Consider the following 26,126-nt stretch of genomic DNA (forward strand, 5'->3'; position numbering starts at 1 on the left):
TCCCCCCCAGTCTCTCTCTTCTCACCCCAATCTCTCTCTCTCTCTCTTCCAACAACAACATGCCCTCAAAAAACCCTCGGCACCGCCGGGCACTCCAGCTAGTTAAGTATATTTGCTCTAGTTGTATACTGCAGGGAGTATTACATTGTCAACTTTATTTTTGTTTCTGTTAAATTACTTACACTTATCCCGTCCGGGATTTTAGTTTTAAAATAATTTAGCTTTTTCTTGTGACTAAATTTTAATATGGTTGAGTGCCATGCACCCTCACTCTAACCAACCCCAGTGGCCTACACAAGTCTGTCTTTCTGTCCCTGTATGATGTCGTGGGCATGGAGTTAGGGTGAAAAAGAATGGGAACCAGGTTTTTCCAAATCAAGAATAACGGTTCTGGCACAGTGGCAGGAAGATTATAGTGAATTTCATTTGGTATTTTCAAAAATAGAAAGTTTTTCTTTCAAATGTATACAGGCCAGGATAATTGGGCTGGTTATTTGTGGTTTCCTGAACAATCCTGCCTGAGGTGCACTGTTCTTTGAAGACTGATGTTCTGCAAATGTTTTATTGTTGCTATTGGCTTTGGATGATAATTTATTTTTAAATGTTCTTTTCCTAGGTTTTATCCAGGTATCCAATAACGACCTTCTGTTCTCCGCCTACTGTGTATCGTATGCTTGTACAGAGTGATGTCGCCAGGTATATTAATTTTCTGGTCATTTTTTGTTTACCACCCATTATGGCTGGTCGTCTATAACAACCATGCAAACACACCTAGATCACCCTGTCGTCTGTGACTATGCACAGGACTCCTTAAGACCATTCACTGCTCCCTCCTGATTTGGCACAGTGCCCTTCTCCCTTTACTAACTACTCCTTTGTTGTTGATAGTTTTGTTTTTTTCAGACAAGTATTCACTAAATGACTGTTTGTAGATTGAAACCTTTCCTGCAGTTTGATAAGAGATTACGTAGAAGTAAAAAAAAAGACTTGTATTTGTATAGCGCCTTTCATGACCAGCGGACATCCCAAAGCGCATTACAGCCACTGAAGTACTTTTTGAAGTGTAGTTACCGTTGTAATATAGGAAACGCAGCGGCCAATTTGCACACAGCAAGCTTCCACAAACAGCAATGTAATAATGACCAGATAATGGCCTAGAAATTCAGTGGCGCCCCATTTGGGGCGCCAGTCTCGCCAGGGTGCCGGAAGTACCGCCCCGCAAGGAGTCGCGAACACCCGCCAGAAATTCAGTTTCAGCGCCCCAGACGGAAGCGCAGCGCTACTCGAGGCACCCCACATCCATCTTGGGGCGCTGCAACTGAAGTTCGCAGCGCAACGTGCCGCAGTGCCACACGCTGCGGCACGGCGTGCTGCGGTACTGCAGGCCTTCCACCCCTTCTTAAAGGGGAGGGGCCTGCTGCAGAGCGATCTGAGATTGCGAGTGCCGACAAAAGAGCCCGGCACCGAGGAGAAGTGCCGGGCTCTTGGGAGACAGCTGGCACAACGCGGGGGCGGGTGCTCAGGAGGCCGGGGACGGCTGCACGAAGCGGTGCTGACAGGCAGCCAGCAAAAAAAAACGGCCGCCCCGCACCTCAGCACCTCTACCGCCGCAGGTAGGCACCCCTGAAGTGGTTGCAAATTGCGACCGGCGTTACAGCGGGGGGCGCTACCAAATTTCGCGATCGGGGCGGTAGCGGGGCGCTGCGCACACCGATGACATCATCGGTGGCGGCGCAGCACTACCGGCTAACGCCGCCATTAGCGCCCTGCTAAATTTCGCGGGAGGCGTGGCCAGTGGCGCTAAACCCACTAAGTGCCCTCTTTGGGCGCTAACTGCTGGCGCAGCACACCGAATTTCTAGGCCAATCTGTTTTAGTGATGTTGATTGAGGGATAAATATTGGCCAGGACACCGAGGATAACTCCCCTGTTCTTCTTCGAAATAGTGCCATGGGATCTTTTACATCCACCTGAGAGAGCAGGCGGGGCCTCGGTTTAACGTCTCATCCAAAAGACGGCACCTCCGACAGTGCAGCACTCCCTTAGTACTGCACTGGAGTGTCAACCTAAATTTTTTTGCTCAAGGCTCTGGAGTGGGACTTGAACCCACAACCTTCTGAACATAAGAAAAAGGAGCAAGAATAGGCCCCTCGAGCCTGCTCCGCCATTCAATAAGATCATGGCTGATCTTGGGCTCAAAGCCTCTTCCCTGCCCACTCCCCATAAACCTTCACTCCCTTATATTGCAAAAATCTGTCTAACTCCACTTTAAATGTATTTAATGACTCAGCTTCCACGGCTGTCTGGGGCAGAGAATTCCACAGATTTACGACCCTCTGAGAGAAGAAATTCCTCCTCATCTCAGTTCTAAAAGGGTGACACTTTATTCTGAAGACCTGATGGCCTGCATCCCAGGGTCTTTAAAAGAAGTGGTTGCAGAGATAGTGGATGCATTGGTTGCAATATACCAAAATTCCCTGGACTCTGGAGAGGTCCCAGCGGATTGGAAAACCGCAAATGTAACACCCCTATTTAAGAAAGGAGGGAGACAGAAAGCAGGAAACTATAGACCAGTTAGCCTAACATCTGTTGTTGGGAAATTGCTGGCGTCCTTCATTAAGGATGCAATAGCAGGCCATTTGGAAAATCATAATGCAGTCAAGCAGAGTCCATGATCTTAATGAATGGCGGCGCAGGCTCGAGGGGCCAAGTGGTCTATCCGGCTCCTATTTCTTATGTTCTTATGTCCAGAGGACTTGTCGTCTTTTAGTCCCATTATTTTACCAAGTACTTTTTCCTTAGTGATAGTGATTGTCTTTAGTTCCCCCCTTCCCGTGGCCCCTGGATTATCCATTATTTGGATGTTGTTAGTGTCTTCTACTGTGAAGACAGATACAAAATATTTGTTCAGTGTCTCTGCCATTTCCCTGTTCCCCAGTCTCATCCTCTAAGGGACCAATGTTTACTTTAGCTACTCTCTTCCTTTTTATATACCTGTAGAAGCTCTTACTATCTGTTTAAATATTTCTTGCCAGTTTACTCTCATAATTCATCTTCCCTCTCTTTATTATTTTTTTAATCATTCTTTGCTGGGTTTTTTAAATTTCCCAATCCTCTGGCCTCCCACCAATCTTGGCAACATTGTATGCCTTCGTTTTCAATTTGATACCATCTTTTACTTCCTTAGTTTGCCATGGATGGTGCTCCCTTTTCTTAAAATCTGTCTTTCTCACTAGAATATATTTTTGTTGAGAGCTATGAAATACCTCCACTGCATTTCAACTGTCTTACTCACTACTTTATTTTTCAAGTCCACTTTAGCCAGTTCTGCCTGCATGCCATGGTAATTGCCTTTGTTTAAGTTCAGGACACTGGTTTGAGATACAACTTTCTCACCCTCCAACTGAATTTGAAATTCAACCATGTTATGATCACTCTTTCCTAAAGGATCCTTTATTATGAGATTATTTATTAATTCTGTCTCATTACACAGTACCAGATCCAAGATAACCTGCTCCCTGGTTGGTTCCATTACATACTGTTCTAGGAAACCATCCCGGACACACTCTATGAACTCCTCCCCAAGGCTACCATGGCCAATTTGATTTGTCCAATCAATACGGAGATTAAAGTCACCCATAATTATTACCGTACCTTTTTTACAGGCCTCCATTATTTGTTGATTTATACTCTGTCCAACAGTATTGCTACTGTTCGGGGGCCTGTAGACTACGCCCACCAGAGACTTTTTCCCCTTATTATTTTTTATCTCCACCCAAACCAATTCTACATCTTGCTCTTCTGAGCCAATATCACTTCTCACCACTGCACTGATCCCATCCTTTACCAACAAAGCCACTCCACCTCCCTTTCCTTTCTGTCTGTCCTTCCGAATTGTCAAATACCCTGGAATATTCAGTTCCCAGCCCTGGTCACCTGGTAACCACGTCTCTGTAATGGCGATCAGATCATAATCATTTGTATCTATTTGTGCCGTCAACTCATCTATCTTGTTACGAATGCAGAGGCATCTGACTCAGAGGCGATGGTGTTACCAACTGAGCCATGGCTGACAGCACACCAGTAAATGACTGACCTAAGGCCAGTGTTGTTAGAGCCATTTCTAGCACATTCTTTGGCCTAGAAATTCGAGGTTCATTGCTGCCCGTTACCGCCAGATCGGATGAAAATAATGGCGGCCGCTGCTCTTCTCCCCACTGCTGGTGGGTCCCGTGATGGCCGCCATTTTCAGATGGCTGGCAGCGCTGCCGATGTCAGCAATCACTAGGAATATGTAGATGATGAAGATCTTGACATCAGTGAGTGTGCAACGCTCACCTGACGCCCGATCTGCGAGTTTGGAGTTCGCCGCTCAACTTATTGGCATGCCTTAAGTACGATGAGCTGAGCAAGCATTGACAAGCAGGAAGGAGGCGCCAGCAGCGGTATTTAAAGGGATCATCAGCAACTACTTGCAGCTGACATGTTTTTTCAGTTTGACTGGCTCTGTGCAACTCCAGCAGCTTTATTAACTTCTTTCAAGGTTCTAAAGTAACAGGGAGTGTTGTTGCAAGTGGCGAATGCAGTCATTCTTATTTATAGGCTTCTGCTTACAACACTTGCCCACAGCCATGGGGGCTCTACTGGCAGTCCCCCTCACGCTCAAGTATCTTCGGGAGAGGGAGTGGAGACAGCGAAGAAGACAAGAAGATGTGTGCAGAGGGAGGAGGAGTAGGGCCAGGAGGGCTCTCAATAGGAGGCCTGACCCACCAAGGGTCTTCCGAGAGCACTTCTCATACCCATTTAAGCGAGAAGCAGTGTATTAAGAGGCTACGCTTCACCAAGGAGCTGGTCACAGAACTCTCCTATCTCCTGCAACCAGACTTGCAGCCTGAAAGCAGGGCAAACACGGCTCTCCCAGTGGCAGTCAAGGTCACCGTAGCCCTCCATTTCTTCGTCAGCGGATCCTTCCAGTCTGCAGCAAGCGACATAGCTAACATCTCACAGTTCACCGTGCATCGCTGCATCCAGGAGGCCACTGAGGCTCGCTACACCAGGAGAAGGGACTACGCTGTCTTCTCTCTCAGCAGAAGGAAGCAGGACAAGCACGTATGTGGATTTTCCAGGATAGCGGGCTTCTCCATGGTGCAGGGCGCCATCAACAGCACCCACGTGGCTTTGCGGGCGCCGTATAACAATCCTGAGATTTTCTGTAACCGCAAAGGCTACCACTCACTTAATGTGCAGTTGGTGTGCGACCACACCTAGCGCTTCCTGATGGTCAGTGCCTGCTATCCTGGCAGCAGCCATGATGCCTTCATCCTGCATCAGTCCAGTGTGCCAGCAATCTTCCAGCCACCACATCAAACATGAGGGTGGCTGCTCGGAGACTAGGGCTATCCGCTCTGCACCTGGCTCATGACTTCCCTCCGCTACACTGACACTCGTGCCCAGCATTCATAAAATGAGAGTCATGCTTTCACCAGGAACATAATTGAGCAGACCATCAGGCTACTGAAGCAATGGTTCCGCTGCTTTGACTGTTCAGGTGGAGCCCTCCAGTACACACCGGAGCGAGTGTCCCATTTCGTGGTAGTCTGCTGCATGCTTCACAACTTGGCCATCATGAGGGCGCAGCCCTTGCCACTAGGGATTGCGGGACCACCTCAAGAGGAGGACGAGGGAGAGGAGCAAGAGGATGAGGAGGGAAGGAGGGAGGAGGAGGCAGGCAGCCAATCCCCCTTCCAGACGGGCTGTCCGTGAATGCCTTATCATTCCAATAAATGAAACCCCAGATCCCCGTTGCTCACCACATCCCCATCATACCATCCCTCTGTCACAGAATATCATAGCGTCCTCTTGGGCACAAAGCTGAAATGAGAGCCACAACAAAAGCTTCCAAACAAAATTAATACATTTATCCAAAATCAATTGACGCATAGTTACACTTACGATATGAACTAATCACCCTTGCGCAATCCCTTAGTGCCTGTTGTTCGGGTGCCCTTTCCTGTCCTAGTGCTCCTATGAAGCGCTCCCCCAGTGGCTGCAACATTGCTGGTGGAAGGCTGCTGAATTTCCATGGGGGAGACTTCAAATGGCCTTGCAGGACAACCTCAAGCAGCTCTGGCCAAAAAGCCCAACTGTACACTGCACCACCTCGGCATGAGCGGCAGCAGTCTGGGTTGGCTGACTGACAGACAGCGGCAAGGGGAATGGCGGAGTGGCAGTGGTGGTCAGGAATGCTGTCATCCTGCGCCACTGACCCACTGCCACTCCCCCGGGGTGGCGTCTCAGCATTCCTAGCAATCTGATGGGCTGCTGCGACACCCTGCAAGCCTCGATTGACACTGGTAAACACAGCCACGGTGGCAGCAGTCTGAGCTTGGGTGGCATCAAGCTGAGACTGCATGACAGTCATCTGAGCATGGGTGGCTTCAAGCTTAGACTGCATGAGAGCAGTCTCAGCTTGGATGGCACAAAGCTGAGACTGCATGACAGCGGTCTGAACTTGGGTGGCATCAAGCTGAGACTTTATGAGAGCAGTCTGCGCTTCCACTACAGCACAAAGACATTGGGTCACTTCCGCCTGTACTGCAATGGCAGCCATGACATTGCCCATCACACGCAGCATCATGCCTGGGTCGACATGGTCTCTTCGGGAGTCTTCCATCATTTTCAGCCTGGAAATCCTGGGTTGCAAGCTCTGCGCAGAGCCCCGTGCAATGTTGGAGGTGGACTGCTCCATGCTCCTTGACATTGCCAAGAGGCTCTCTGGCAGGTTTGCCATTGCACCTAGTAATTCGGTGTGCATGCCGATCACTTTTTCTGAAGGCTGCCCCATTGAGGTCCTCATCTGAGTCCTGTGCAGCAGAACTCGCGCATGAACTCACCCTTCGGCGAGCTGGCACCCGAGCTACCCTTTCCCCTGGGCTTGCTGCAGCCCACTCATGCCTGGTGCCTCATGCTGTGCAGATCCCACTTCTACACTAGCCTCTAAAGTATACGCAGTACCAGTTTCTGAGCTGGTGTCTGCGAGTGACAGATGCAGTGATGCTGTCTCTTCTTCTCCCCCCTCGCTCTTGTGCAAGGCTGCACGGGTGCTTGGTCTTGATTATCTGAAAGCAGAACAGCACAATAGTCAGGTTATGGTGAGGGGAGTGGGAGGAAGCAAGATATGTATGCATACAGCATCAGCAGCTTAAAGTGAGAAGAGATTTTGGGATGAGGGGAAAGTGGGATGTGAGAAGAAGTATTAGGCATGAGCATAGCGTGGTTTTCCCCAAGGGGTTCAACCTCGCCGCTTGCCACGGCCTCCATTATCTGCCGCCCAGTGATCTCCAGCACTCTCTCCTCCAGCTGGCTGACGTCGTGGATGGCAGCCTACCTGTCTGCCATTGCTCTCTCCGATTATGCGCGACCTTGGCCTGCAAGAGAAACAGAAGTGTGTGAGTGAGTGTGGTGCAGTGTGTTTGGGTGATGTGCCTGGTGTAGTTGAATAACTGTCAGTGTGTGCAAGGTGGGAGATGTGGATGTGAGTGTTGCAGCAATGCTAAGGTTGTGAGGGTGAAGTCAAGCTATGATTGTGAGATGTGAATGGTGATAGGTAAAAATTGTTGGTAGGTGAGTGCTGGGGGGGGTGTGAGGCTTGTGGTGCAGATGGTGGGATTTGGCATTTGCTGAAGCCTTCACTCACCTTGACCTGCCGTGTGAGGTCATTAAATTTCTTTCTGCACTGGATGGATGACCTTGGGACCACAGTGCTGGCCATCACATATGCAGCTAGTTATCTCCTGCCAGAGCCTTCGAGAGGTGTGTGGTAAGTGCTAATAAAGAGAGAGAAGATGAATTATGAGAGTAAACTGGCAAGAAATATTAAAACAGATAGTAAGAGCCTCTACAGATATATAAAAAGGAATAGAGTAGCTAAAGTAAATGTTGGTCTCTTAGAGGTTGAGACTGGGGAATTAATAATGGGGAACGGGGAAATGGCAGAGACTCTGAACAAATATTTTGTATCTGTCTTCACGGTAGAAGACACTAACAACATCCCAATAATGGATAATCAAGGGGCCACAGGGAGAGGGGGACTAAAGACAATCACTATCACTAAGGAAATAGTACTTGGTAAAATAATGGGACTAAAAGACGACAAGTCCCCTGGACCAGATGGCCTGCATCCCAGGGTCTTAAAAGAAGTGGTTGCAGAGATAGTGGATGCATTGGTTGCAATATACCAAAATTCCCTGGACTCTGGAGAGGTCCCAGCGGATTGGAAAACCACAAATGTAACACCCCTATTTAAGAAAGGAGGGAGACAGAAAGCAGGAAACTATAGACCAGTTAGCCTAATATCTGTCATTGGGAAAATGCTGCAGTCCTTCATTAAGGAAGCAGTAGCAGAGCATTTAGAAAATCATAATGCAGTCAAGCAGAGTTAGCATGGTTTTATGAAAGGGAAATCGTGTTTAACAAATTTGCTGGAGTTCTTTGAGGATAACGAGCAGAGTGGACAAAGGTGAGCCAGTGGATGTGGTGTATTTGGATTTCCAGAAGGCATTCGATAAGATGCCACATAAAAGGTTATTGCATACAGCTCACGGAATTGGGGGTAATATATTAGCATGGATAGAGAATTGGCTAACTAACAGAAAGCAGAGAGTCGGGATAAATGGGTAATTTTCCGGTTGGCAAACGGTATCTAGTGGGGTGCCACAGGGATCGGTGCTAGGGCCTCAACTATTTACCATCTACATTAATGACTTGGATGAAGGGACCGAGTGTAATGTAGCCAAATTTGCGGATGATACAAAGATGGGTGGGAAAGCAAGTTGTGCAGAGGACTCAAAGAATCTGCAAAGGGATATAGACAGGCTAAGTGAGTGGGCAAACATTTGGCAGATGGAGTATAATGTGGGAAAGTGCGAGGTTATCCACTTTGGCAGGAAAAATAAAAAAGCAAACTAATATTTAAATGGAGGGAAATTACAAAATGCTACAGTTCAGAGGGATCTGGGGGTCCCTGTGCATGAAACACAAAAAGTTAGCATGCAGGTACAGCAAGTAATCAAAAAGGCAAATGGAATGTTGGCCTTTATTTCAAGGGGGTTGGAGTATAAAAGCAGGGAAGTCCTGCTACAACTGTACAGGTGGTGAGACCACACCTTGAGTACTGCGTACAGTTTTGGTCTCCTTATTTTAGGAAGGACATACTTGCATTGGAGGCAGTCCAGAGACGATTCACACGGTTGATTCCTGAGATGAAGGGGTTGACTTATGAAGAAAGGTTGAGCAGGTTAGGCCTATACTCATTGGAATTTAGAAGAATGAGAGGTGATCGTATTGAAACATAAGAGGGGCTTGACAAGGTAGATGCAGAGAGGATGTTTCCCCTCGTGGGGAAATCTAGAACTCGGGGGCATAGTTTCAGAATAAAGGGTCGCCTTTTTAGAACTGAGATGAGGAGGAATTTCTTCCCTCAGAGGGTCGTAAATCTGTGGAATTCTCTGCCCCAGAGAGCCGTGGAGGCTGGGTCATTAAATACATTTAAGGTGGAGATAGACAGATTTTTGCAAGATAAGGGACTGAAGGGTTATGGGGAGCGGGCAGGGAAGTGGCTTTGAGCCCAAGATCAGCCATGATCTTATTGAATGGCGGAACAGGCTCGAGGGGCCAAGTGGCCTATTCCTGCTCCTATTTCTTATGTTCTTATGATCCTGCCAGTGTGTGGAAAGAGGACAGCCCGCCTCCTCTCTATGGCCACGACCAGTGACTCAAGAGCCACGTTGGAGAATCTGCGGGCTCTCTCCCTGTGCTGAGGCTGCGCCATATGTTTGCACTGCCATCTTCTTCAGCTGAAGTTGTGAGTGGCTTGACAATGAGGTGCTGCAGCATCAGTGCACCTCCCTTTTAAATACTGAATAAAGCCTGTGGCAAACATGACTGGGAATTAGACTGGACCCAATATTGGCCCACCTGTTCAGCGTTAAGCCAATGAGCAGTGGTTTTAGTGCTGAAATCAAGACTACAATCTTGTTAATGAGAACTGAGCATGAATTTTGTGTACTACCTAGACCATTTTGACCTGGCGCAGCTCAACATCGTTGGGCCTTAACACTGCCCATTTCGTGGCCATATTCAATTTCTAGGCCTTTGTGTTTTCACATGCTACTATAGACGCCATATCAAAACTGTTTAGTTAAGGAAGTGGGAGTGCCCTCATACTGCAAGTCACACAAACTAGCCCAGCGTATCTTAAATGAAGCAAATGCACTGATCTAATTTGGATCCCTTTTGTAACCTGAATTCCTGCAGACTGAATTGATTTTCCAGATACGTGAATTGTATCCACTTTGGGTTTGGATGTTCAAATATTTATGAAACCTATAACTTGTGTTTCCAAAAACTAAATTGTAAATGTAGCCAACCCTTCCAGTGACCGTAACATGTTAATAATATTGTAAAAAAGTCGATGCTTTTCATTCTAGTTCCGATGCATAGTACATTGAGAACTTATCTAAACAGACAGTGGGCAGGGTTTTAACTTGGAGGCAAGTAGGGAGCAGGCTGGGGGCGCTGGAATGTGGTCGGGAAACCCAGGAGAATGGGTTTACCTGAGGCCCTGCCGAATTTAACGGCAAGGGCTGATCAACATTTTGTTTCTCCGTTTTCTGCCCGCAGCCAGTCAAATTGAGAGGCTGGCTGGCTGTCGGGCGGGTAGCAAAGAGGAGGGAAGGAGGGATCGGAGATCGTGGGGTGGCGGGAAGATAGGAAGGCCGGAGATCGGAGGTGGCCGGAGATCCGTGGGGGAGTGGAGTAGGAAGGCCAGGGATCGGAGAGGACTGGAGATCGGGAGGGGGGTAGGAAGGCCGGAGTTCGGAGGCCAAGGATCAGAGGCCGGAGTGGGGATCGGAGGCCGGATTAGGGGTTGGGGGCCAGGGGCCAAGGAACGGAGGCTGGATTGTAGGTCAGAGATAGAAGCATAGAATGGTTACAGCACAGAAGGAGGCCATTCGGCCCGTTGAGCTCGTGCCGGCTCTCATCAAGAGCCCTTCAGCTAGTCCCACTCCCCTGCCCTTTCCCCGTAGCCCTACAAATTTTTTTCCTTCAGTTACTTATCCAATTCCCTTTTGAAAGCCACGATTGAGTCTACCTCCACCAACCTTTCAGGCAGTGCATTCCAGATAAATTCCACTTGCTGCGTAAAAAAAAATGTCCTCATGTCGCCCTTGGTTCTTTTGCCAATCACCTTAAATCTGTGTCCTCTGGTTCTAGACCCAAGACCCCTCATGATTTTGAACACCTCTATCAAACCTCCTCTCAACCTTCTCTGCTCTAAGGTGAACAACCCCAGCTTCTCCAGTCTATCCACCTAACTGAAGTCCCTGGAACCATTCTCATAAATCTTTTCTGCACCCTCTCTAAGGCCTTCACATCCTTCCTAAAGTGTGGTGCCCAGAATTGGACACGATACTCCAGTTGAGGCCAAACCAGTGTTTTATAAAGATTCATCATAACTTCCTTGTTTTTGTACTCTATGCCTCTATTTATGAAGCCTAGGATTCCATATGCATATTTAACTGCTTTCTCAACCTGCCGTGCCACCTTCAACAATTTTTGTGCACATATATCCCCAGGTCTCTCTGTTCATGCACCCACTTTAGGATGGTACCCTTTAGTTTATATTGCCTCTCCTCATTCTTCCTACCGAAATATATCACTTCGCACTTTTCTGCGTTAAATTTCATCGGCCACGTGTCCGCCCATTTCACCAGCTTGTCTATGTCTTCTTGAAGTCTATCACTATCCTCACTGTTCACTATACTTCCAAGTTTTGTGTCACCTGCAAATTTTGAAATTGTGCCCTGTACACCCAAGTCCAAGTCATTAATATAGATCAAGAAAAGCAGTAGTCCTTGTACCGATCCCTGGGCAACACCACTGTATACCTTCCTCCAGTCTGAAAAACAACCGTTCACCACTACTCTCTGTTTCCTGTCACTTAGCCAATTTCGTATCCATGCTGCCACTGTCCCTTTTATTCCATGGGCTTCAACTTTGCTGGCAAGCCTATTATGTGGCACTTTATCAAATGCCTTTTGGAAGTCCATGTACACCACATCAACCGCATTGCCCTCATCAACCCTCTGTTACCTCATCAAAAAACTCAATCAAGTTAGTTAAACATGATTTGCCTTTAACAAATCCATGCTGGCTTTCCTTAATTAATCCACACTTGTCCAAGTGACTGTTAACTTTGTCCCTGATTATGGTTACTAAAAGCTTCCCCACTACCGAGGTTAAACTGACTGAATGTAGTTACTGGGTTGATCCTTACACCCCTTTTTGAACAAGGGTGTAACATTTGCAATTCTCCAGTCCTCTGGCACCACCCCCGTATCTAAGGAGGATTGGAAGATTATGTCCAGTTCCTCCGCGATTTCCTCCTTAACTTCCCTCGGCATCCTAGGATGCATCTCACCCGGCCCTGGTGACTTCTCAACTTTAAGTACAGACAGCCTTTCTAGTACCTCTTTATCAGTTTTTATCTCATCCAGTATCTCCACTACCTCCACTTTCACTATGACTTTGGCAGCATCTTCTTCCTTGGTGAAGACAGATGCAAAGTACTCATTTAGTACCTCAGCCATGCCCTCTGCCTTCATGAGTAGGTGTCCTTTTTGGTCCCTAATTGGCCGCACCTCTCCTCTTACTACGCGTTTACTTTTTATATGCCTATAGAAGACTTTTGAATTACCTTTTATGTTAGCTGCCAATCTATTCTCATACACCTTCTTTGCCCCTCTTATTTTCTTTTTCACTTCCCTCTGAACTTTCTATATTCAGCCTGATTCTCACTTGTATTCTCAACCTGATATCTGTCATATGCGCTCTTTTTCTGCTTCATCTTACTCTCTATCTCAGATTGGAGGCTGGAGTGGGGGCCGGGGGTCAGGAGGCCAGAGTGGGGGGCCAGGGGCCGATGATCGAAGGTCGGAGTGGGAGGCGGGGGGGGGAGTCGGAAGGCTGGAGAGGAGATCGTAGGCTTCGTGAGGGAGGTCGGAGGCCTCGGGGTGGGGGGGGAGATCGGAAGGGGTGGGGTGTCCGATCGTGGGGGGGGGGCGGTTGGCAAGGCAGGAACGCTGGATCCAGCAGTCCTCGCCTTCCTTTACCTGCCGGGTTTCCCAGGACCCAGGAAACACGGCCACCCAGAGTTAAACTAAAAATGTTGCTTCATTATAATATTTAAAGTGCCAATCCGCCTCCTTGGATCGTGGGTTGGCTGGCCGCCACACCACCCCACCACCGTCCAGCCTCCGTTAATACCGGAAGTAGGCAGGTTGGGGCCGGGATTCAGATTTTTAACTCTTTAACCTCCCACCCAATCCCAACCCAACCGTTTTTTGGAGTCAGAAGGTTGTGGGTTCAAGTCTCACTCCAGGGACTTGAGCACATAAATCTAGGCTGACACTCCAGTTCAGTGCTGAGGGAGTGCTGCACCGTCGGAGGTGCCGTCTTTCGGATGTGACGTTAAACCGAGGCCCCGTCTGCTCTCGCAGGTGGACATAAAAGATCCCGTGGCACTATTTTGATTAAGAGCAGGTGAGTCCTGGCCAATATTTATCCCTCATTCAACGTAACAAAAACAGATTATCTGGTCATTATCACATTGCTGATTGTGGGAGCTTGCTGTGCGCGAATTGGCTGCCACGTTTCCCACATTACAACAGTGACTACACTCCAAAAGTACTTCATTGGCTGTAAAGCACTTTGAGACATCCAGTGGCCATGAAAGGTGCTATATAAATGCAAGTGTTTCTTTTTAAAATTCCTCCCAATGAGACTGATGCTGAAAATTCTACACTACTCGCAGCCTGACTTATTTTTCTTTTAATTTAGTTACAGATTCAAAAACCTCCAGCACTGTGTGTGTGCTGGTGAGCCCATTAACCCGGAGGTGATGGAGAAATGGAAAGAACAGACGGGATTAGACATCTATGAAGGATATGGCCAGACAGAGACTGTACGTGCTTTAACCTTGAGTAACAAGTTTTGTTTCTTTAATGAAGAAAGGAAGAAACCAGCCAGCTTTGTAATGAAGGAGAGAGCCCGGTAACCTAGGAAGGTAGTCCTTGAATCATAGGAAACAGCTTGTAACATAGGATCATCCTGGAGAGCAAAGATAACCTCGAGCTTCTTTTCTCCACTACCAACTGTCTCCTTCAACTACTCTCACCTGCTCCCTCCACCCTCACTTACAAGTGTGAGAAGCTTATGGACTTGTTTGTCATTAAGATTGAGACCATCTGTTCAGCTACTTCTGCTGCTTCCCTCCTTCCCCTTGCCCACCAAGCAATACTTCCCTACTGCTCTAGCCCTAAACCCACATATATCTCTAGTTTCTCTTCCATTTCCCCATATATCCTCTCCAAGCTCATCTCCATTAGACTCTCTTCCTGCTCCTTTGACAACATTCCTACTAAACTGCTCACTAAATTTCCTTCTGGCCTCCATGCTAGCTGACATTGTAAATGGTTCCCTTTCCTCAGGAACTGTCCCCTTCCTTTCAAAACTGCCATCATTAACTCCTGAAAAAAAAAATCCTTGCCCCTTCTGTCCTTGCAAACTACTGCCCCACCTCCAACCTCCCTTTCCTTTCCAAAATCCTTGAATGTTTTGGCGCCGCCCAAATTCATGCCCATCTTTTCCGCAACACCATGTTTGAATCTCTTCAATGAGGTCTCCTACCCTGCTACAGCACTGAAACAGCCTGAATCAAAGTCATGAATGACATTTTCTGTGACTGTGACCATGGTGCATTATCCCTCTTTGTCCACCTGGACTTCTTTGCAGCCTTTGACATGGTTGACCACACCATCCTTTTGCAGCACCTCTTCACAGAATCACAGAAACCCCACAGTGCAGATAGAGGCCATTTCGGCCCATCGAGCCTGCACCGACACATATCCCACCCGATCCCCGTAACCCCTACACCAACACATATCCCACCCGATCCCCGTAACCCCACGTATTTAATCCCCCTAACACTAAGGGTCAATTTATCATAGCCAATCAACCTAACCCGCACATCTTTGGACTGTGGGAGGAAACCGGAGCACCCGGAGGAAACCCACGCAAACACGGGGAGAATGTGCAAACTCCACACAGACAGTCGCCCGAGGCTGGATTCGAACCCGGGTCCCTGGTGTTGTGAGGCAACAGTGCTAACCACTATGCCACCATGCTGCCTCTCCATCTCGATGGGACTACCCTTGCTTGGTTCCACTCTTACCTATCCAGTCGTTGCCAAAACATCTCCAGCAATGGCTTCTTTTCTTGCCCTCTCATCATTTCCACTGGAGTCTCCAAAGATCTATGCTTGCCTTCCTCCTCTTCCTCACCGACATGCTGCCATTGGTGACATCATCTGCAAACATGGGTTCAAGTTTCACATCCATGTTGACGACACCCAGCTCTACCTCTTCACCAACTCTCAACCTCTCTACTGCATTTTCTGACATCCGGTCTTGGATGAGCCACAATTTCTCCAGTTAAATATTGGGAAGACAGATGCCAATAACTTCGGTCCCTTACCACCAAATCCAAACCCCTCCTCGGACTCTCTCAGGCTGAACCAGGTTGTTTCAAATCTCGGAGTCTTATTCAACCACAAGCTGAGTGTCCAACTCCACATCATTTCTATCGGAAAGACATCCTACTTCCAACTCCATAACATTGCCTGCTTCTGCCCCTACCTCAGCCTGTCTGCCCCTGAAATGTTCATTCATGCCCTCGTCACCTCCAGACTTCACAATTTCAATGATCTTCTGGATGACCTCCCAATCTCCACCCCAGTAAACCTCAGCTCATCCAAAACTCTGTCGCCCATATCTTATCCCACACCATCCCACCAGGCCCCAGAAGGAAGGATTAGGCCTCACCTGCTCTGGGCTTCCCCAAACCCATGCCATCACAAGGGCCTCTGGAAACTCCCTCCCTGTGACTTAACTGAGTGCCGAGAACTGTACCTTTGGCCCACGGTGGCAGCCTCTGCTACCTGACACTGAGCACCCTGCCAGCTGCTGCTTCCCACCAGTTTCGGGCGAGAATCTGATTGAGGCTATACAGCTGAGGCACGAGAGTTAAAATTTCTCAGGCCTCATACTGCCTAGATCAGGAAAGTTTGCTGCCCTTCTCAGCTCCCACCCGCCCCGAATTAAAATTGGGGCTGCAGAAACCAAATGCAGCTCAGCAGCAGAAGCCCCTTCTCCTCCTCCCTCCCTCCCCCATTGCCCCCCCCCAAAAAACACAGTAAAATTGAGATTGTGAGCTGTCTGGGAGAGTGCAGATTGAGCATAGGGTATAATACTCAATAAAACATTTTAAAATGTAATTTATTTATTTTTTAAATACATTTGCAAATGTTGAGTAGATTTGCTCTTTTTGTAACTATCATATTGCTGTAGTTTTGATATTTCATTTTGAAATTCCCTTAGAATCAAGTTTTATGAGTAACTGTTTGTATGCTGCTTAGCTCTTTTCAGGGGTTGTTAAGAAACCTGCCATTCAAGTCATAACCTAGCCCTGTTGTCTTATCACTTGAATGTCATTTTATTGCATGGCTTATCCAGTCATTCAAGGCTTCAAATGATGCTAACAGCCACTGTGCTGCAATGCAAACATAAATTACATTTGCCGTAGAGAAATCACATTTGTTCTTTTCTGATGTTGTGAAATTTAAACTTGCTACCCTTAAAGAAGGAATCAATTCAAACATATTTGCTTCTGATTACACATAGTTGTTACCTGTCTCAGATGGGAGATCGCCTCTCATAACAAAACAACAGACATTGTAGGTAATTCTGTTGCATTTGATGAATTCAACTCAAGATTGCTGATAAAATACAAGTAGCCTCTAATATTTTTAGCATAACTCTTTTGTTGCGTTTCAAACATTTCTTTTAAAACTATTGAAAATTAAAGTGTTGCTATGTGGAGTTTCATATTTCCTTTAATTCATTTTCAACAGTTCTCATTATTTTTATGTGACAACAAGGAAAGTAGTGATTTTTTATGCAGGGGTCGAAATACACAGGCCGCGATTTTTCTGACATTGGTGGGTCCGTGGCGGGTCCCGACCCCGCTGCTGTCTCCCAACCCCGCTGCTGTCTCCTGACCCCGCTGCTCTCTCCATCCCGGCCTCGGAAATGATTTGGCGTGTTTCCCGGCCAATTAGAGGAAGAGGGTCTGGTGATGTCATTTGATGACTCATCATCAGCCAGTTTCCTTAAAGGGACCATGGCCAATTTTATTTTCACTTTTGTGCTGTCAGTGTTCTACAGCAGTGAGGTGCTGCAAACATTGACAAGCACTGCACAGTGATGCAGGGCTGCACCCAGGCTCTCCCGTAACTCCCTCCATATGCTTATGGGGGGAGTCACAGCACGCAGGGAGGTCCTCTTCCCTTCCCATGGGCGGAAGAGACCTACCCACAACCTGGTTGCACATTGCCGAGGAGGGCACATGCAGGGATGTGGTCAGGAGGACCTGTGTGTGTTGTGTATGTAATATGTGTGCTACTTTGAACCTATGGACAGGACTGCACTACTTGTTGGGCGTAGTGATACGCAGTACCACTCCTGGCCATAGGGGTATAAATAGTACTGTGGGTACTGATCCCCCTCAGTTCCCGCCTGTGGGCATGAAGTAAAGACCTATGTATAGTCCCTACCTCCAACCAGTAAAGACCTGTTTGAGTTATACGTTTAAGTCTTTGTGTTAATTGTTCAATACAATACACATACTTAACACTGGCGACGAGTCGGTTCGAACCCTGCGGCAGTTATTCCACAGCGGCTTCGTCCAAAGACAGGACGTTGAAGAGAGGTTCCAATCCTCAACACCCCACTGAAAACTGAAGGGCAGCAGAAATCCTGACAGCTTCCAGCGACTGGAAGCGACAGGCATTAGGACCCTGAAGCCTCCATCAACGACTGAAAACGGGAGGACAGAAGACATCCTGCAGCTTTTTCAACCTCGGTGGTGGGTAAGCCAAGCAGCGTTGGCTGCAAAGACAGGGCTGGGGGAAGTCGGAGGTAGAAGGGCAATCGATCGAAATCCCTGATAAGGGCCGCACTCGGGCTGGAAGGCGCAGCGTCGGCAGACACTGAGGGCGCGAGCGGGTAAGCCAGAGCCCGGGAGGGAGCGAGCAAGAGCCGCCGAGCGGGTGAGCCAGAGGCCGGGAGCCGCTTCAAGCGGGAGGCGCTTAGCGGGCCAGCGATCGCACCGGTGATAAGGGCTGAGAACCGTTTCGGGCGGGCGGCGCACCAGCGATCGCACAGGAGATAAGAGCCGCAGTCGGGCTGAAAGTCAGCGACGAGAAGCGCGGGAAAACCGCCATTGAAGTGGGCGGGGAGAGCGAGAAGCGCGGGAAAGCCGCCATTTTTCGCGGGAAAACCGCTGGGGAAGAAGGCAGAAGCGGGAAAACCGCCATTTTGTGGGCGGAGGACGACGGCAAGAGCGGGAAGCCGCCATCTTGGATAACAGTAAAAAAAAAAATCTGAGAAATTGCAAATCTGATAAAGTACTACAATGCCTAAACACGGGAATATTAGCAACTTTGATAGTGACATCGAAGATTGGGCCATATATGTTGAACGAGTTAAAAATTATTGTAAGGCCAATAAAATTCGTGAGGCTGATAAAGCACGAACATTATTAAATTTAATGGGTGCGAAGACATACGGGCAATTGAAACACCTGTTATCACCAGATGAACCGGCGGATAAGACGTTCGATGAGATTGTTACTGTCCTGAAAGATCATCTAAACCCCACGCCGCTGATGCTAGCGGAATGATTTAAATTTTATGACAGAAGGCAGCTACAGCATGAAAGCAATGCTGAATATTTGCTGGAATTGCGTAAATTAGCGAAATATTGTCAGTTTGGAACGGGACTGACAGAGGCACTTCGAGACAAATTTGTGTGTGGTTTATTTAAACAGGATACACAAAAGCGACTGCTCGGGGAGAATGAGCTGACGCTTGAGAAGGCGGTCACTATGGCAGCAGCACACGAAGCCGCAGCGAGAGGCACGGCAGTAATGCAGCTACGGTCACCGGAGCTCAGTGCACACAAATTGGGTGTGAGTTCTGGCAAATGTTATCGTTGTGGAAAGACAACGCATGATCAGAACCAGTGTTGGTTTAAAAACCAAGAATGTAGAACTTGTGGTAGGCTTGGACATATAGCTAGAGTATGCAGGTCAGCGAAGAAGACCAGCAACAAGAAGTCACCGCAAGGAAAATACGCAAAGGTACACAAGGTGGCCGAACAGGAGTCCAATTCAGACGCTAGCAGTAATGAACTGGCTAGCTTAAGCTGTAATGAACTGGCTAGCTTAAGAGTACTCAACGCTGGTAAGGGTGCAGACCTCCAGACAATTTGGGTCACTCTTCAGATAGAAGGAGTCCAAGTAAAACTGGAATTGGACACTGGATCGGCATTGACGGTCATAAATAAGAAAGATTACGGAAAGTTATTCCAACATATTCCCCTACAGGATACGGGGATTAGATTGAAAACATACACGGGGCAAAGAGTGTACCCCATCGGGAAAATAGAGGTTGCAGTGGTCCACAAGGGCGAAGACAGTCAAATAATGGACTTATATGTGATATCTGAAGGAGGTCCTCCACTACTAGGACGGGAGTGGATTAGGAAAATGAATATGGACTGGCATTTCCTACAAACAATAACGAGTGAGAACTCGGTGAAGATAGTCGGCCCAGATTCTGGAACGGATGATGGTAAGCCCAACTCAGGTGCAAAAGACAAAGTTTCAGCACAGAATTCCACTGAGCAACAACAACATAGTTTAACTGTGGATTCTGAGTCTGGCAAGTCTACTGATGTGCCCATTTCTGAGGGACACCGGGCTCGAACTCAACTCCATTTCAAACTACAACAGCAATTAGAACAAATGCTTCGCTGTTTTGAGCAAGAGTTGAATGCAACGAAAGAGTTCTTTGATATAGAGTTGGAGAATCTGGAAAGACAACAGAAGCAGCTGATGGAGAAAATGGAGCAGGAGCACACAAAACGTCTGGTGTCAGAGGAGTTAACGGTCAGCCAACTCCTGCATATGCTGAAGGACAGGACTCTGAAATGGGAAAAACTTGAACATGAACTTCAATATTCAAACGAAAGGGGTTCGGAGCTCTCAAAGGTTATTGGAAGAGCTGAGGTGGCAACACAGACTGAGATGACTGCAACAGAGCAGCCCTTGGATGCCAAAAGTACGCTGACTCACGTCAACGTAGAACAACAGACCGCTGAAACAGCTGCTCCGGTAGAGGGATTGCATAGTCCGATCAATCAATCTCCAAAGGAAGTTGAAGTATTAAAATCACAAATGAGGTCACTAGTAAACGACTTGCTGAAAGCCCAGAAAAAGCTGGATGCAGAGGTACACATGAAGAAGTCTCTTCAGGAAAGATGTCTGGATTTGGAACAAGAGCTGGCTAATGTCCAGCTGGGTATGGAGGAAATAGACGACCCTCTCACTGGTCTAGCTCAGGACGACACCGAATATTACGATGTCCTGTCCTGCCCAGCTTGTAACTTCGACTCCCAAAGTGCAGAAATCATGGAGGAGCACCAAAAGTCTACGGAACATCGGGAGAAGCTGGCTCTACGACGGAAACAGGAGGAAGAGAAGGAGGAACTGCGCATGCAGCTGGCAGCTGTGGCAGCTGACAATGGAGCCCAGAGAGTCTCCAAGAAGCAGAAAAGGAAAAGTAAAAACAGAAGATGACCCATCTGAACCATTATCACCTCTACCAGATCACACACGTGGTCCCTCCGAACGGAGCCAATTCAGTTGGAAGTTCAAACTGTTAAATCCATGGAAGGACTATTGAATGAGTCACTCCAGCAACGTGAACCGACTACACCACAGAGATTGAATCTGTGAACTGTTTTCCGCAGAGACTGAATCTGTGATCTGTTTTGACATGAAGTTATCTATGTATCTATGTTATTCTGTTATGTAAACCTGAAGTTATATATGTATATATGTTATTACGTTATGTTAAATGGGGAGATGACTGTAAAGCTAGGAAGGGAGGAATGTTGTGTATGTAATATGTGTGCTACTTTGAACCTATGGACAGGACTGCACTACTTGTTGGGCGTAGTGATACGCAGTACCACTCCTGGCCATAGGGGTATAAATAGTACTGTGGGTACTGATCCCCCTCAGTTCCCGCCTGTGGGCATGAAGTAAAGACCTATGTATAGTCCCTACCTCCAACCAGTAAAGACCTGTTTGAGTTATACGTTTAAGTCTTTGTGTTAATTGTTCAATACAATACACATACTTAACAGTGTGCAGTGCAGATCTCAGTAGATCACGAAACGTTAGTACAAAGCCACACTCAACCTCATCCTGCTGTACCTCTCATCACAACCACATCACTCTGCCTTCCCTACCCTACTCCTGCACATCCTTACTCACACTACCTTACCTTGGACCTCCACCCATCCCTCTCTATCTACATTATGACATCCCCGTCTCACTAGCCACCCCGCACACTCCCCCTCATCCTAGTGCAATCATACCAACTAACAACACACAAGGGTAGGCACTTAGGTGTTTTATGCAATGTTCATGTAAAGTTTCTGTTAATGTGGTGTCAAACATTGAAACCTTTATTTTCAACACTTTGTGTTCTTGGACAGATTTGTGTGCACCTTTGGAAGTGGCTTAGTGAGTTCAGTGAATGGTGAGACATAACGGTACCCCCCACAATGACGATGAGTGTGAAAGGAATGGCTTGGGCATTGTAGGGATGCTTTATGGTGTTCGTGTGGGATGGTGCCACACTGGCGCTTCATGTGGCAGCCAGGGTATACAGCGTCAATCTGGCCATGGTGAGGCCATCCCTGGCCTCCCGGACTGCAATGTGGTCAGGTGCTGATGCCCTCTGTCCTATGCAGCATCAGGTGGTTGTGGAGAAGGTTAGTGGCGTTGTTGTTGGTACTGCTGGTGTGCCTGGTGCTGCTGGTGTTAGGGCTGATCATGGTGGGATTCTGAGGACCAATGTGAGGGAGTATAAAGGGCACCCATGCTGATGGAATAGGTGGCAGGTGAAGTAGAGATGACAGAAGTGATCTGTCAATGGTGGAAGAGGTAATAAGGTCAGACCGGATGGAGACTTGTGTAAAGTCTTGCAACATGGTGAATCTGTTGTGAGGAAGAGTTTGTACCTGAGGGAAGGTTTCTCTGTAAGGTGGGAGTGTTTACTGTACATTTGAAGTTGTCAACTCAACAGCTGATTCAATGGCCACTGATCTCCCACCTCAGCTTGACAGACATGGCCCACGTCCAGCGTGGACCCCGTGGGTGAGCTGTCAAATACAGAAGATGAACTGAAATTTATTCTTAAGTGGCTCTAAACAAGCCACTAATTACCTGAATTGGGTCCCCCGCTGTGAACCCACCGCTACGTGTTGGGTCTGCTCAGCGCTGACAGACCCAACATCGAGGAAAGGCGCGTTCATAGCGGGGTCCTGACTCGCTAGGGAAAAAACACTTTCCCACCCGACCCACCACCGATCGTGCTCGCTGACCCCCCGGAAAATCCAGCCCACAGTAGTTGGATAGAATATAGCCTGGGCTACCAAAATATTATGTAAAACCTTAATCACTTAATTGGCTTTCTAAATCTACCCCTGTGAGGATTTTTTGTTATATTAGTGAATATGTGATTTGATCACCGCCTGCTAAAAATGTGCTGAATTTTTTAATGAAGTACATATTGGAACAGACTTCTGTTGCTGCAGGAATGACCTATTCTGCTGCAAAAATCCACTATTTTCATGTTTTTATCAAGCAAAGCTGTTCTTGCCTTTAGAATATAGCCAAGGGGAGAACAAGAGATGAAATGATTCCCTTATGGTTATGTGAGTGGAAACATATTTAATAGTTTACTTCTGAGTGGAAAGGATTAAAAGTTGTGCAAATCCTTTTCCCCAATGGTCAACAAGGCATCCTGGGAAGAACATGCATGTGTTGGTGCATAGTGGGTAATTTAGCACCAGTGTAGGGTTGCATGGTGATGCAAGTTCACCAGCATTATCTTCATGCAGACATAGCTTTAAATAGTACCTATTCAATCTTACACAAGGGGGATATTCAAGATCTAAGATGTGGTGCAGAGTACAGCTACAAGACTGAACCCCAGCATGAGGACCGAGTTATGAGGAAGGACTGAAAATCTCTGAGGGTGAAATTGGGTATTGCCCCATTTGGGGCGCTAACTTTTGAAATTTTGCAAGTTTATCACCAGGCACTAAGGATTCTGAACTTCTATTAAATTGGGTATTAGCGCCCCAGGAAGGAAGTGGGGCGCTAAATCAAGCACTAATCACCTCAGTGGGGCGCTACCGGTAGAGCGCTAATGAATTTCGGGTGCAATATATTCAGCATTGATCCTTCACACTGGTTCCCTCCAGCTCTTAAAGGGGAAGTTGCATCAGTATGCAGATGCTCATTTTCAGCATTGCTGGCAACTGAATCCCCTGATGGCTATGGCTGTTCCCACTTCCAGGGACGGAGCTGGTCGAGAGCGTCCTGCAAGGCTATCTGTAGTGTCTGGCCTTGTTGACAGTAGGCTCCCGAGGTATGGAAAGTGGTCCACGTTGTCCAAGGCTGTGTCGTGGATTTTGATAATTGGGGGACAGTACTGTGTGGTGGGGGCAGGTTGGTAGAGGACTTTTGTCTTACGGATGTTTAGTGTAAGGCCCATGCTCTCGTACGCTTCGGTGAAGGTGTTGACGATGGTTTGGAGTTTGACCTCGTCGAAAACGAAGTCCAACACCGCCTTCAGTGTGCCAGTGCAGCCTTCGGTCGCCTGAGGAAGAGAGTGTTTGAAGACCAGGACCTCAAACCCGGCACTAAGCTCATGGTCTACAGAGCAGCAGTGATACCCGCCCTGCTGTATGCCTCAGAGACATGGACCATGTACAGCAGGCATCTCAAAGCACTGGAGAGTTACCACCAATGCAGCCTCTGCAAGATCCTGCAAATCCATTGGCAGGATAAGCGCACCAACGTCAGTGTTCTTGCTCAGGCCAACATCCCCAGCATCGAAGCTTTGACCACGCTCAATCAGCTCCGATGGATGGGTCACATTGTCCGCATGCCCGATACGAGACTCCCAAAACAAGCGCACTACTCGGAGCTCCGGCACGGCAAGAGAGCCCCAGGTGGGCAGAGGAAACACTTCAAGGACACCCTCAAAGCCGCCTTGAAAAAGTGCAACATCCCCACCGACACCTGGGAATCCCTGGCCCAAGACCGCACAAAGTGGAGGAGAAGCATCTGGGAAGGCGCCAAACACCTCGAGTCTCTTCGGCGGGAGCAAGCGGAAGCCAAGCGCAGGCAGCGCAAGGAGCGCACGTCAACCCAAGCACCCCACCCACCCGCCCCTTCAACCACCGTTTGCCCCACCTGTGACAGAGACTGTAGGTCCCGCATTGGACTCAGCAGTCACCTGCAAACTCATTTTTAATGTGGAAGCAAGTCATCCTCGGTTCCGAGGGACTGCCTAAGAGAGTCTCTGGCACCGACACTCAGCAGCCTTCCACCAGCCCTGCTGCAGCCACTGGGGAGTCACTACGTAGGAGCACTAGATTAGCAAAGGGGACTGAAAAGAGGGGAGGCAAGGGTTTGCACAAGGGTGATTAGTCAATATTGTTGCTGCATATATGTGGTTAATGGTTTTTGATAAATTTATTACTGGAATGTTGCAGATTTGGTGCTGTGTCACATTTCAGTTCTGGGGTGTGGTATGGAATCACAAAGTGATGGAATGATGGTGACGTGCTCAGCAACCGGAAAGAGGACTCGAAGTCACTGGAAACGAAGTCTGATGAGGTGGTCACAGACTGACCTTGCAGAACGCCGATTGAGTGGCTGCCTCCTCCGTCGCTGTTGTTCGTCCTGCTGTTCCTCCTGCTTCTCTTCTTCCTCCTGCTTCTCTTCTTCCTCCTGCTTCTCTTCTTCCTCCTCCTCCTCCTCCTCCTCCTTCTGAGGTGATGGAGCTATGCCTGGTGGCAATGGTTGTGCCCTCATAATGACCAAGTAGTGCAGCATGTAGCGGACGACGAAAAGTGACACCCGCTCAGTTAAGTGCCGAAGGGCTCCTCCCGAGCGGTCAAGGCAGCGGAACCATTGCTTGAGCACTCCGATGGTCTGCTCAATGATGTTCCTGGTGGCAACATGGCTCTCATTATATGATTGCTAAGCACAAGTGTTGGGATTGCGGAGGGGAGTCATGAGCCAGGTGGAGAGCAGATAGCCCTTGTCTCCCAGCAGTCAGCCGCAAGCTTGATGTGGCGGCTGGAATAGACCTGGCACACTGGTCTGGCGCAGGATGAAGGCACCAATCACACCTCAGGATTTGTATAAAAATATGAACTGGCAACCAGACAATTAAAGTTCTGTTACCAGTTGAGTTTGAGTAAGTGTCACTAGAAGAATGCAGATCTACTCATACAAGTCTGAGCACATTTTCAGAAACCTTGCAGCACGGTTTTCAAATTGCAGTCTATAAAACAACACATTACAATGCATTACAGTACATTGCAAAATTAGTAGGAATTCGCTCCCAACAGGAAGGTAATGCAAGCCAGCTCCCATGTTTTTCTGTGAATGGTATTAGTACCTCTGTAGCATAGAAAATATAGATTTTTTAAATGTATATATTTAATCTTCATCAGAGTGCTATATGTCAATGCTGGAAAATGGGCCACTTTCCCATATTTTGCAGATGCTCCCAAGGCAAGTGAATTTTTCTATTTTTCACATCAGCCACTCTGATGGTTTCTGAGTAAAGCTGACAGTTTAGCATCAATTTATGGGTAGTCCTGTTCTGTGGGATTGAGCACACTCATCCAGAGTACACCCAGAGCCTTGTGCTCCATATTTTTATACAAATCCTGAGGTGTGATTGGTGCAGTTGCAGATCTGCTGATATTTATGCCGATGTTTGGAACAAAATCAACAAAGAGAGCAGTTTCATGGGATCTACGACCACCAGTCCTCCACTGACAATTGAAG

General features: G+C 47.8%; 1 protein-coding gene across 1 annotated transcript in view; it reads left to right on the forward strand.

The window, feature by feature from the left end:
* The first annotated feature begins 606 nt into the window (after window positions 1-606).
* LOC147110524 (acyl-coenzyme A synthetase ACSM3, mitochondrial-like) overlaps window positions 607-26,126 on the forward strand; it is a 53,668-nt gene continuing 28,148 nt past the window's right edge. The window contains exons 1-2 of the mRNA XM_086000568.1: window positions 607-696; window positions 13,899-14,022. Of these exons, the coding sequence (XP_085856694.1) occupies window positions 671-696; window positions 13,899-14,022 (150 nt within the window). The 5' untranslated portion in view covers window positions 607-670. The remainder of the gene's footprint in view (window positions 697-13,898; window positions 14,023-26,126) is intronic.

Source organism: Somniosus microcephalus, chromosome 11 (genome assembly GCF_052327205.1).
Source record: "Somniosus microcephalus isolate GS21.2 chromosome 11, FLI_Smic_1.0, whole genome shotgun sequence".
In the NCBI taxonomy this organism is placed as follows: Eukaryota; Metazoa; Chordata; class Chondrichthyes; order Squaliformes; family Somniosidae; genus Somniosus; species Somniosus microcephalus.